The sequence below is a fragment of the Macrobrachium nipponense genome, chromosome 49, assembly GCF_015104395.2.
Source record: "Macrobrachium nipponense isolate FS-2020 chromosome 49, ASM1510439v2, whole genome shotgun sequence".
Lineage (NCBI taxonomy): Eukaryota > Metazoa > Arthropoda > Malacostraca > Decapoda > Palaemonidae > Macrobrachium > Macrobrachium nipponense.
This window is the reverse complement of record NC_087224.1, coordinates 8,857,754-8,871,947: the sequence shown is the minus strand read 5'-3', so window position 1 is coordinate 8,871,947 and position 14,194 is coordinate 8,857,754. Positions and strand designations below refer to the sequence as shown.

Here is a 14,194-nt window from a genome sequence, read left to right as displayed (position 1 = left end):
AAAACTAAACGCTGGAAAGTTCCAGATTCTATTTTCAAAGATACATTTGAACAAAATTTTGTAAATTAAACCAACTTTTATCCAGAAATACTTTATTTTACCAACCTATGTTATAAATGAACTGCATAAAATACAAACTAAGAGTAACTGGTGTTTAAAATATTACATCGATGTATATACAGTAACAACGTCAAACCAAATGCACCACGGGTGTTTCTATATCCAGGTACTTTGCTCTGGGAACCTTTCATTTGTAATCACTATATGCCTTTGGGGAATTTAAAATTATCTTGAATAAATGCCCAATGAAAATACATGAGTATGTAAAAAAATTTTTTTTTTTTTAAACTGCCAGCTTTACATTTGTGAAAAATTTGAAATGAAAACTCACTCAACTTTAAATTTTTTATAGTATACTTTCAATGTCATTTTTATATTTCCATTTGTCTTGACCACACCAAACGATCTTGTAAAACTAATTACCTTTTGGTGCAGGAAATAAAGAAATAATCTTCCATCCACCTCAATTTTCTAAACTTGATATTGAGCCAAAAAACAATTGAAATAAAAATTTAAGAAATTTACACTTCCCCTAAACCTATTTTCAGATCACAAGCAGTTGGACTCATGTTGCAAACAAGTCTGGAGAAATATGAGGCATGTGTTTAAGCAGGTTCATAAAAAAAAAAAAAAAATCCAGCATCCATAAATATATGCAATAACCAATCATTCACATGTTATGGCAACTATTGCAAAATTTTGAGTCTTATACAACTAAACTTTCCCATTACACTAAACGTGTACAGGAGCCTAACCAAAATCAAGGAACTTCAGCCTCTGATGAGAAAAATATTCATGATAATCCTATAGCAATAAGCATGGTAATATTGCTTAACAAAAATTAACCATTAACTCTCTTCAGCATTTTAAAATTAAGGCCACAACAGGAATGGTAACATTAAAATGAAATGCTAGATTAAAACAGACACAGGACGAAATGCAAGAATAATAAACAATGCACTTGAAAAAGTGGAAAAAATATGTACTGCATCACTTCAATACCATATACGTACTGGAGCATTTGGGACTACACAATAACTGCCGGGAAGACATAAGTATGGAGCGCTACTTGGGAGTCTACTTGTCATCAAGTTTTTTAAAGCAGAATCAGAAAAAAAAAATCCTGGTAAAGGTTAAGTTTGACTATTTTAAAATCTTGGTAAAAAAAAATTTGATAACTAATATAATTAGTAAGTAATGAAACTAATAAACTTTTCTACAATTTATAGGAGTTAACATTTTCTCATATAATTTGAAAGTAGGAATCTAGTTTACGTATTTCCTGTCTGCTGTATGTTGACCTTCATACAACATACTTTAATGCTGATAAAATTAGTTTTGCCTCTGATGCTTACCAAAAACAAAAATGCTAAAAAGTTTACTGTGGCCATGGCTGGAAGTTTGAAGCGGGCTGACCAGGGTACCTGTGGAGTGAGACAGAGAACTATTAAATTGCAATGCATGACCAGTGGTTAATTTAGACGTGGAAAACCTACTGGTCATTTTAGACATGTAAAACCTTTGTGTTAACCATACTTTACTTTGGAATAATAATAACCACTAAAATGATTAGTAAAATTTGATCGAACATACAGCAAATCAAGCCAACTAGTTACAAATAAATATCTCATAGATAATTATCCCCTGAAGGGGGGGGGGGGGGTGTTTGGCACTGACAGTCACCTCATGCAGTGCAATGTAGATATTACTAAAGGTTCTACTAAAGGTTGGTTCTTAGCTGCATCCCTTCAGCCCCTTCATTCATTTTATCGTACCTCATTCATATTCTCTCTTCCATCTTACTGTCCACTTTCTCGGAACAATTGATTCATAGTGCAACTGAGAGGTTTTCCTCCTGTTACACACACATTTCAAACCTTATACTGCCAATTTCTGTAAATCAATCACAGATAATTATCACACCATCTAAGATGAAAACTACCTTGTAGGTTAGTGCCATTAATGGCCAAGTATTCTCAAGGGAGCTGACAAGTGTCCCTTCGTTTCCCAGCAGTACCCATGTTTCAGCCTTTAACTTACCTCCATTCCTACTTCCTTTTTTCAGCCTTGCTGTCCAATCTCTCTTCAACTATATTGCTACCTAGAGCAACTGTAGGGTTTTTCTCAGTTCCACCTTCAGATCCTTGTTATTATTATTATTATTATAAAGGATTGGTTTATCCAGACCTCTGAGCCTATGTACTACATCATACTTGCTATTTGGATCTGTTTATATTGCTGTCCATACATTACAACTCCCTCTTTGCACTGTCTTCTAAGAGCTGAATGGCAAAAGCCCACATTTTTACACCCAAAACGCCTTAAGAACAGCTGTCTGGTATTTCCTTTGCTATAAAAATTTAAATTTCGATTATGTATAGGGCATAAACTGCAGTGCAATCCTTAATTAAACAAATAAGTGCCAATATAATGTATGTGAGCACTGTGACCTTATAATTAAGCTACACCCAAAGAACACTTTTTCATATGGTAGATTAAAGATATCTAGTTATGCTATATACTGTGGAAGGTTCACTGAATTTTTTGTCTTTTTTCAATAGTTTTGAGAAACATGAAAAATTATTGCTTATTTTGTAACAACTATGAAACTTTGATAGACAGAAATCTGACTTTTGTAGTTAAAATATTTCTTCATAAAAAAATGCCCCCTGATAATTACATAATCAAATAAAAATACACGAGCTTCCAGGCATTTCTCCAATAAAGACTTGGCATTTGTCCCCAAATTTTTTTGTCTTTCTAATTCTGGTAATTGATGCAGTTATTTTATTCTTTCTCTTTTAATACTTTTCTTTACTCCCATTATAATGGAAACAAACTATATTAAGAAATACACCAAAAAACCATGACGACTCACAACATACAATGTGTCCCTACAATTGATTCAAATGCACATTAGCTACACGTATGTTCCACAAATTTTTATTCCCAAATGGTGCGGGAGGACAGGTGCAAAACTGTGATAGTTGTCACACGATGTCAAAGTTAAGCACATTTTAATAAAACATTTTAACTGAAAATAGGGATAATTAAATGCAAGGTAGTCCATAAATAGAACACTGGGCAAACCTGCCCACTAAAAAGAATAATGGCCTTTTTAAAAGAAATAGAATTTTACTCCTATTTTTAACAAAGATTTACAAAAGTTTGAAACTGAAAATAAAAATTTCAATGTTTATGGAATTTTAAAATTTTAGCAAAATAATGGCCTTGCTGTCCCAATGTTTGGCATCTGAGCCTAAATTTCATAATCCCATTTACACCAAAGTATAGCCTGTTATAAACAAAATACTGTAATAGTACGTCCTTAATAATATCGTCTGTTTCAAAACACACACTACAGTAATGTGCAATGCATAAAAAACTTAATATTGTTTTTTACATCTTCACAGTGCTCACCCAAAAGGTTTCTTATATAACATGCGAAAGATGGAGCAAAGTAATGCCAAGAAGGTGGACATCTGAACAGACACATTATGTAGGTGTACTCCCTACAGTATGCATTACTACAAGGTGCACTTCGTACAGTGATTGGCTGCACTATCCTTTTCCCTCTCCCATTTCCTTTGCTCTATTACCACCTGGCTGTGCCTTCTTCAACCATTGCCTGCTCTAATTTTGAATGAAAGAATCCCTTGAGCCATAGCAACTGACTATAAATATGAATCAAGTGGTCCGGATAAAACAATATTCACCTATTGACTGCTGACTGTGGTCCAGCTGGAACCTGCGAGGACTGGGACACTGCCACTTGTGAGGGGGCCCCGCCTCGGGGTCCAGCTTGGCTGAAATTTCCAGGATAAGGCTGACCTGGGTATGCTTGAGGGAAGCCAGCACCAGGACTCCCACTCACGCCAAATCTGAAATTTATACTTCCAGTAATTGAAGGGACCCAAGAGATGGGAAAATGTATATGAGAAAATGTATATGTCTCAAAACACCACTGGGCGAAAATAAGAACGAGCATAAACGAACGTCATTCGCATAAACATACTCTCCAAGACCCATAAAAGTGACCAAACTTCACTGATGAACCAACTCCAACTAGATAAGAACGAAGACGCCCTGGAACCTTGCCTAATACCTGTAGAGGCTTTATGTACAGGAAATTTCAGTTTGCTTCTGAATACTGTGTTCAAGAAACTATGTGAATACATTTACCTGCCTGAAAGACTACATAATAATACAGTGACAACGAATATGTGACTCGGTCCCCCTTGATAGTTTAAACAGTAATAAATATTCAGTGGCATGAATCAAAACCCCACAACAATAATGGGAGTAACTAAAACTGTAATTACTAAATAAGTTAACTTTTAATTATCAAAATTTTTGGCAATTCATGTCTAAATATGTAAATATCTTACAGTGCCTATATTAGAACTCAAAAAAATTCTCTTGACAAGTTTAGACAATTTTCTGAATTTATATCATAGCCCTGTCAATCACTTTCCATCAAATCTTGTGACTAGTCATAAGCTGTCATCTCACACAAGTTACCCTCTTAATAAGAGTTGCGTGGTAACTGTCTATGTTTAAGAAAAAGAAAGATATTGGGGGAAAAAAAAAAAAACATGATTTCTTCAATCAAAATATTCTGTCCCAAACTTCTGGCCAGTCCCCGGTTCTCGGTGATCCAGTTTTATGGTGCTGAAATCTGCTGATTTCCGGTTACTGGCGCCAATATATGAATAAAGAGGTACCATTAACTGGTTATCGGCACCAATCGATTTTCGGTCACCATGATTTTTGTTTACCATCAAGCTGTCTGAACAGAACCCATGCTGATAGCCGGGAACTGCTTATGTACATAAGACTATGACTGAATAATAATAAATATAGGCAGTCCCCGGGATACGATGGGTTCGGCTTACGACGTTCCGAGATTAAGGCGCTTTTCAATTATATTCATCAGAAATAATTTCCAGGGTTACAACACCTAAAATGCTGATCTGGCAGAAGAATTAGGCCACCAAAAATGCAAAATAATCAATATTTGAAGGTTTTTTTTTTATGAAATATGCAATAAGAATGCAGTTTACATAGTTTGTAATGCACCCAAAGCATTAAAAGTAAGGATTTCTTAGGATTTTTGACGATGTTCCGGCTTACGACAATTTTCGGCTTACAACATTTTCTCAAGAACGGAAACCCTGTCGTAACCCGGGGACTGCCTTATATGTAATCTGACAAAGAAATATAGTATTTCTTCTCTGGACAGTTTCTCAAAACTCACAGTGCATATCTTCATGAATGAGAACTACTTTTCTCAAACATGAGAGAATGAAATTCAATCAAGCTTTTGGATCACTTAATCCAACTATTCAAGTTACACAAATGATATGGAGAGCATTTTAGAGCAGGAAGTTTAAGCTCAAAAATAAATTTATTTAGATTTTTAAAATGTACTTATATTCCTTAAAGTTATCAAGGTCAAATTTTGGAGTTTCCTTACTTAAACAAACTATGAATTAGTGGAACCATATTTTTAAAATTTGAAGCAAATCCTGTCCACCATATATGTACTCAAAGCTTAACTTTTGTTACTCTATAAATGTCCCAACATTATGGGACTCGACCTCACTCCTACAAACCTGTCTACAGCAAAAGATTAACCAGAATATCTTTTTTGATACAAGATTCAAATGAAAAGTGAAAAGCACTAATGAAATCGCTAAGTTACTGACCCTGGGTACTGGGGATACCCATAAGCTGGGTAATGCTGTGGTTGTTGACCAGCCTGCACCGGTCCTGCACCCATTGATACCGATGTGGATCCAGCTGGGATGCTGGTGGGGGGCATGCTCCCCCTCGGAGCGCCACCGGCAGACCCATCACCTGGAGATGTTCCATATGGTTGCCCTGGAACAGAAAATGTTTATAAAAAAATCTGGGAGGCTGATTTGACAACAAATATTAAACCAAGTCTCCATTCTTTAGATTTGAAGCATGCAACAAGAACATAAGCTCTGAGAGAGAGAGAGAGAGAGAGAGAGAGAGAGAGAGAGAGAGAGAGAGAGAGAGAGCGAGAGAGAGGAGAGAGGACGAGAGGAGAGAGAGAGAGAGAGAGAGAGAGAGAGAGAGAGAGAGAGAGAGAGAGAGAGCTTTTCACTTTAGTTTTAAGATGCATGGTATTCAAATGCATTTGTATATAAAGTTTATTTTTCACCATTAAAATGCTCCTCAGAATTACACACTATCTGCATTTTTACTTAGCTTACAAGTGAGGTTGAAAGACCACAAAACTGCAATAGAAACCTTATTTTCCAATGAAACTATTTACCCATTTACCTTGTAACCCATCACATTTATCTACCTACATCTTTTAAACTCCCAAAAACAATAACCACACTGGACTAGTGTCAGTTATTGACCAGTAACTGATAAATCTAACACACTCATATGGTACTAATCTCTATAAATTTCCTTCTAAAAAATGCTTCCATGATATTTAATATCTATGCCATTAATTATTTGTCTTTAATAGCCCTTTCGTTCTTTTCAACACAATAGTCCATGAATTTCCACTTCTACTGACTGCTGACCTGATTTGTAGTGGACAGCAATCAATTAACTAACATCATAAAATATGTATTACCTATTGCATTTAACTCTCATTTTATGGCATAGTTCTAGAAATGTTGCAATATGTAACAGCTTTTGTATTAACTATGCAATAACAGCTTTTGTATTAACTATGCAATAACAGCTTTTGTATTAACTATGCAATAACAGCTTTTGTATTAACTATCTCAAAATTAAGACTACCCTGATGACAGAGGAGGCTGGAGAGGATTCATTTAACGTCTAATGTTAAGATGAACGATGACATTTACAACAGCATATATTGGCAAGACCAGGAGAAACCCTTCACACACAATGACAGTCGCAACTGAATTGGTGTTAAATTAACAAAGTGTGCTTCAAACTCACAAAATGTCTCTGCTAGTAGTAGAACTCATCTAAGATACTCTACAACTGCAATTTGTAATCAACTGTCTCGTAAGTCATTAATGAGATGGCAGAAACACACTCAGCAGGCTCTAACTACCTCTTAAGAGCTGAAAGATTTCTGAGAGGTGAGTATAATTAGTGCAAGACACACTGTTGGTGTGCATGAGTGAAGTTTCTACAGTAAAATTTCTCCGAGTGATATTATTGCTTTGCTCAACAAAAGGCCAACCACAATAAATAAAACTATTGTCTGTAAAGCAAAACACTGTGCTTTCATAGGGCTACATATTTTGATTTAAAATTCTCAAGCTGATTAAAATATTGCTAATAGCAAACCACCTCAAACTCTAGAGGTATGTTTTCCACACTTTCCATTTCCTTTATTCAATATAGGGAGCTTGACCTGAGGACCTATACCACTCACTCAGTTTTTACGGGTTTCCGGGATTCTAAACTTTCTGGTGCTTATCACTCGATTCAAAAAATAAAATATATCCTTCACTTGATACAGCAATCCAATCAAACTAACTGCTTAGGATAAAAAGGGGATCGTAAGATTTAGTTTTGACTCGGACTTAACAAAATGGTGTCGAGTCTTCATTCAAAGGACGATTGTGGTTTATCCTCGTGCATTTTTACTGCTGTTAATATACAAATGACAATTACTGTGAGGATTTGCAAACATCTGGATTGTTAGTATTAACATGCAAGAAAGTGTCAACTCTACCTTAGATACTGTTTAGATGCTTATGAAGCCAGAATGACAAATACTTATGCATATCTGTTAAGCTTATAATTATGCATATCTGTTAAGCTATATACTTAATACATATCTGTTAAGTTTAACGTGCACAACTGAAAGATGAAAGGCTTGGAAACCAAGCTAAACACAGATTCGCTCTTCATGCCTAGCCTCATCTACGTAATGTTAGGAAACCATCATTTAAGGCCAACACCAGTTAGAACACAGTAGTATACGTAGAAAAGGAGTCCAAATTTACAATGATTTATACGTAAGCAGCCACTCTATGTCTACCTACAAGAGAGACAAAACAAGACGTTGTGTTTACCTGGGTAGGCCATATAGGGACCCCGCTGAGGAACTGGCACTCCAGCTGAAGGGGGAAATTTAACACAAATAGCTTAAAAAAAAAAGGTACCACCAAGAATGTGCACAATTATTCACCTAAGCGACCGTGCAAGGATAAATGACGATTGCATGGCACACGACTGCATCAACTTTCAATGATGAATCTCTGATAAATTTAATAAACGTGAGGTGAATCTGTACTGAACTATGCACATTCTTTTCATGATGGGAAAAAGGAAAATGGTTCAGAAATGAATGCTAACGGGTACAGTACGTATTCAAGTTTGTAAAAACATATCTATACAAACTTTTATATGTAATTAACTAAGGAAAATCATATCAAGGAATAAATCTAAAAAACAAATTATCAATATAATTTTGAAATTAACATCTAACAAACCAGGAAAATCATTTGAAAAACAAAATACTGGATAGCACAAGTAGTATGTCAATGATATAGAGGAAACCGCACTAATTTAAAACACAACTACGTACTGTACTAGGAAACAACTATGCTATCAAACTATTCAATAAATAATAAACTTATAACAAAAACAAAGGCTAAAAAATTAAAACCCAAACACATCTCATTCATAGGCAAAAAAAATTAAAATATCAATTACCGAGGAAGATTTTTGTTGGCTAAGGAAAGTTTAACATTTACTTGTAACAAACAAACATGAAAACATGCAAGCAACAATGTATATTTTGCAAACATGGTACCCACATTCCTTTTAGTGCCAGGAATGGTAGACTATGTTACCACATGTATACGTACAGTGTTCCTAATCTGCACTTTGGGGGTAAAGTTCGAAAAATATTTTCCTGAAACAGAAGTCTTAATTATCAAACTTACTGCTTCACAGTAAACACGGAAACTCCCAACTAAGCAAAACACAAAGCCCTTATCAAAATGCTTAACATACAAGCCTTAAATTTAAACAAAAAAGTGTAAAACTTACAATTTAAAAGTAAAGTCTGACATCAATATATCGTACAGCAACCATGTAAGATCATTGTCACAGGACCAAATTTGTTAGGTTGTTTTTCTTAAGAGCACATATGTTATTATGGAACACATTTGAAGATGAATATTTTTGGCTTTTACTCGATTCTCTGAATTCCTGGATTTCACAGTGTTAGTGATACATCGATAACATCTTTGTTTAGATGCAATCACTTATGCAGGTTTGCTGAGGACCAAGTGATTTACTATAAATCTCCCCTAGACCTGTCTAAAGCTCTCCTGGTTAGGTTATCACTCTGTAATCCAGTGTGTTTATATCCCAGCAAACTGGACAATATGATAAACGAAACTTCCAAGCAGCCAATCAATTGCCCTCAAACTTAACATCACAGCCTTCTGCTGATTAATGTGGCAGCTGTATATTGGTCAGTTTGTATCCATTAATCAAATCTAATCTGTATCAGTAAATCAAATGATCAAATTTATTGTCAAACTAACTAAATGCTTTAAAAATGTAATTGTCAAATTTCTTATTTTTGAAGTCCTTGTTCTCTCTCATTAATACTAATGATAACTCCATCTCATTGCAGGTCTGATGCAGTGGGAGGGATTACAAATACTTTGGCATACTGTTTGGTTGCATTGTCAGAAAAATACAGCCCTAGCCTGTGGAGCCATGGGGCTGTTGGCTAACAGTTGAGAGAGACTAGTGGAGCATTTTGGACTGTTGGTAACCTTTGTGTGTAGTCTGGTGTCTGTAGTATTTTCAATTATAATTGTATGGTAGACAGGGCTTCAAAGGAAGTGAACAGGATGCAGTGACACTGAATAATGCTTGTATAAACTTGACAACTGCCTGGAAACAACTGGTGTGCTATTGTTCTGATTGGAAAAATATGTTGGAACTCTTTAAATAACTTCACAGACTTCACAGAATACTGATTAACTTGGTCTTGATGTGCTTTGTTTAAGTTTGTTGTGACCTATTCACATTGCTAAGTTGTCCTCAAATAGTTGTAAGCAATAATGTATTAAGAATTATCATAAATTAAATAGTACAAAACTAATTGATTGATTAATTGAATGCAGGTTAGTTCCTGGTTAGGTAGGGATTGGTTCAGTAAATTATTGTCAATAAGAATACAGAGTTAACCTGCGATGACTGTAAAATTTGTGTACATAAAATTAACAGCAACTAAATCTAGGTTAAGTAGTGATTGTCTGATTTATTCCCAAAGATTGCTGGAACAAAACCATTGCTTTTACTCCAGACCTCTTCAGTGAATTAACACTGTTCCCCAGAGGAAAAAAAAAACATGACATTGGGAACAGTCATCAAACATGAGAAGTGTTAGACAGTATAATTTGCATGCACACAATAAAGAGTATTGCTATATGGAACTATTTATCATTCACTTTGCATCTGATTCTAAACCTGATCAAGTAGAGCAAAAACAAATGACAGAAAATGTTTTCATCATCATCTTACACGAACAGACTTACTTAACTGGATTTTGATAGATAAAGGATGTCCAACGTAAGGGTTAACACTGAAATTTGTCGTAGAACTTAGAAGTCTGGTTTGGGTAACATGGGTCATATAAGGCCCAAGAAGACAACACAAAGACACTTGCCAAGTGAATTTAGGTGCTCTTAGAATTTCCCTACACTAGTGTGGCTGATATGGTACTTAATTTTTTGGTTTATCTCTTAAGACTGAACATTTCTTTGTAATGTGTGAGTGACAGAATTAGAAGTCCTACCCAGTGTTGCATGCAAGGGAAAGATTATACATAGTGGTGTATGTCATGCTTGGCCTCTGGCTTGTAGAACTGTTTGTGATTGATAAATATTGAAATGTCTATCTCATGAACAGTATATGATTGTAGTATGAGAAGTATGGCGCCAGTACATTCCTACTTGATAAAATAAATGTGTATGTATTCATGTGATGCGTTTCATTCGTGGGCAGGCTCTGGTTTTAAAAAGTTTATCAATGGAGCCCACTGTCAAGGGAATTTAAGCCAAGTTTAGAAACTCTCTTCTAAAGGGTATTTGACAACATACACCTTATAAACTCCTTAAATCAGTTGACCTCCGTCAGATTTCAACCACTTGCAAATACTGTCTGTCCTAAACACACCTTGTACGTATTTAGTGCTTGTTTAGTGTTAATTCACCTTCGAGTGTGTTATTATACAGTTACTTCTTCTGAAACATTTGTATTGGTTAACCTTTCTAGGCAGATTAGCAGTGTATCTCATAAGAGCCTCTAGGGACAAAAAATTTTCATTGAATTTTTCTACTTTTGTAAGGACAGCATTTTACATCTCTGAGATTCTTGATGGCCATGAATAGGACAGTGTGATTTTAATGTACTCAGTTCATTCAACTCTATCTTAATTATTTGTCAAACAATAAGTCAGTTATCAGAGTAAAACAATTCTCCTTTGAACTAGTTAATAAAAGTTATTACCACAAACTGCAATGGTAACATTCTCAGTTCATTCATTTCTTTCTCACAACCCTGTAATACCGTAGGGCCAACTCTTCCCACATGTACTGTAGAAATCAGTATTCCTCACACAGTACCCATGCTAACCAGGCTTTAATTCCTTTACTGCTTTGTATTCTAAACTCTTATAGTTATCATAAGGTTGCTGTATTCCTTTTTTTGTTGTTTTATTGTCTTCTCTAGACCTGCATAACTGAGATGTCTGTCTCATTGTCTTTGCAAAATACAATAATTTAGAAAACAAAACTTCAATTTGAAACTTTAAGATGGTGATCTCCCATTTTTTAAGGAAATAAAAGGTGATATCAACAAATGTAGCACCAAACTTTGTCCCTAAATATAATCAAACAGAGTCATAAAACACTCATCTTACAAAAGGTCAAGCACAAAAGCATATCGAGTTAGTGGTTTCAAAAGGATATATACAACTATATCACGCTGATAATCAATATAAGCAATGATATTTCTATAAATCCTTCTTATTAGTCTTTTACTTTAACGTCACAGCAAACACATATACTGTCTAACCTTTCAACTGCATCTCGTTAAATAATGCGATGACTGTTTAAAATACACGCAAACAGCAATAGGAGTCAAGTGTAATGTCTTTTACAATTTTCCCTTACAATATTTACTTTGCAATAAAGTGGTATCAAAATATTTAAGTTCTGGATATCACAAATAACCACTGTATGGGAGAAGTAACCCAGCACTTTGCAGCTCAAAGGGGTGGGGTATTAAGTGTTTTGAATGGGTGCTTGTGAGCATTACTAGAATTGTCAGAGATTGTAAAAACTATTTCCACCCTGGCCCATGATTGGTTACAGTAGGTCTAAGAAGTCTTGGGAGAAATTTGCTAGCTTACTGGAGAATGTGGTGAGAATTTCACTCTCATGAATAAAGAGGGCCAACTACTGTATACTACATACAAGTTTCCAAATTAATAGGCACTAGCCACAAATCAAAGATAATTTTAACGCTGAATACAGAGAGCACATGCTACTATACTTCCTTACATCAATGATAGCAAACATACAGCGCTACATTTTGCTAAATTCATCATAGAAAAACTCACAACACGACTTGCTGATAAAGCAGTAGATGAAACTTGCACTAGACGCTCGACTGAAGTAGCCTTCCTCATCAGCTTTTCTGGATGGACAAACGCCAGCCAAAGCTCCGTGATAATATCGTGGGTGGTCAAAATAAGCAAACGGATCGAGCACAAACTGATGGAAGTCTGCTGGGAAGCTCAGAAAACGCTTACCTAAACCTACACAGCGACAGCATCGTCTCATTTGACTGAAAGTTGATCCACAAATTCAAACTACAAACAGCCATTAGTTTCTACATTGCTTTACCTGTTGGAGGGTACCCCTGATAACCAGGATGAGGCTGCTGTTGGGGTTGCTGTGGTGCCTGCTGCTGCTGCTGCTGGGGCTGTGTTGGTTGCTGTGGATACGCAGCTGGAGTTGACTTGCCCGAAGCACTTGAGGCTCCATCAACATTACCAGCTGCAGCAGTGGTCGATGTTCCTGAAGCATCTGTGCCTGCAATGACCCCATTTGAATAAAATCTTTGATTGTGTGCGTTAATTATTTAGTGGCAAAACAACTTCCCAAATTTCAGCAAATGTTTATAAAGTAACACTTCAACTTTCAGCCCTCAGCTCAACAGGCTTCTGTACTTATCAGCTACCAAAATGATTATTTTCCATTTTTCCTTGTGTTACCATTTCAGATGTGATACATTTTTAGATAAATCTCTCACACTGAACTGTAAGTGTGAAGTACAGGTTAGTTTAAGTTAGGAACTGTGCAGAATTGGTGTTAGCTTTAAGATATCTTCATAATACTCAGGCCCTGCAGAATTGGAGTTAGCTTTAAGATATCTTCGAAATACTCAGGTAAAGCAGGCTTTAATATAGGGCCTTACGTTACCCATCAGTTGAAGTTATAATGCATTCACACACATACCACAGTCTCTAGTTGAAAGTATACAGTAGCACTTCAAACTTAACAGAAACTTTGGGGGTTTGGGGTCCTGATTAGTAACAGTCTCTTAAGTTACAAAGACTATATGATGGCCAGCCCTTTTTAGATACCTTAAAGCTAACAGCAATTCCAATATATCACCTGACCTAAACTAGAATGAATTTCACTTTTGACACTCAATTAACAATTTTAAAATGTGTCTCATCTAAAGGAGTAGCATCATCAAAAATAATCATAAAAATGCAGCAGGTAAGTATAAAAGTCTTAAGTTGTGGTCCATTACACTGAGGGGTTACTTAAGTAAGTACTTGTTTTCTTATTCAATGTTATTTAGTTTCCTAGAACTGATAAACTGTCCACAAAATTTTAACAATATAACACAAAAATTGTTCAATAAACATGCATGGGGTTACATGTTAAGACTCAAACAATATGAAATTTCCATTTCTGTTCAAGACATAAAATTTGACAACCAACAGCAAAAAACAGGTTGGTAAGTTGCTTTAAACAGACCCGAAGAAAGATTCCAGTGTTAAAGATAAAATCTGAAAGTGAAAAAGACTATAACCACAACCTTGCACTTCAGTCTGAGT

The 14,194-nt window shown here is 35.4% G+C and overlaps 1 protein-coding gene across 5 annotated transcripts in view; it reads right to left on the bottom strand.

Annotated features, from left to right (window-relative positions):
• Positions 1-75: 75 nt before the first annotated feature.
• Positions 76-14,194, bottom strand: part of LOC135205309 (protein TFG-like) — a 35,842-nt gene continuing 21,723 nt past the window's right edge. For 4 of the 5 annotated variants that reach the window (XM_064235733.1, XM_064235736.1, XM_064235734.1 and 1 more), the window contains 5 exons: positions 12,969-13,157; positions 8,106-8,150; positions 5,769-5,943; positions 3,777-3,941; positions 76-1,484 (listed from right to left, as the gene is read on the bottom strand). In XM_064235733.1, coding sequence (XP_064091803.1) covers positions 1,439-1,484; positions 3,777-3,941; positions 5,769-5,943; positions 8,106-8,150; positions 12,969-13,157 — 620 coding nt within the window. In that variant the 3' untranslated portion in view covers positions 76-1,438. The remainder of the gene's footprint in view (positions 1,485-3,776; positions 3,942-5,768; positions 5,944-8,105; positions 8,151-12,968; positions 13,158-14,194) is intronic. The other variant, XM_064235735.1, reaches the window with a different exon arrangement.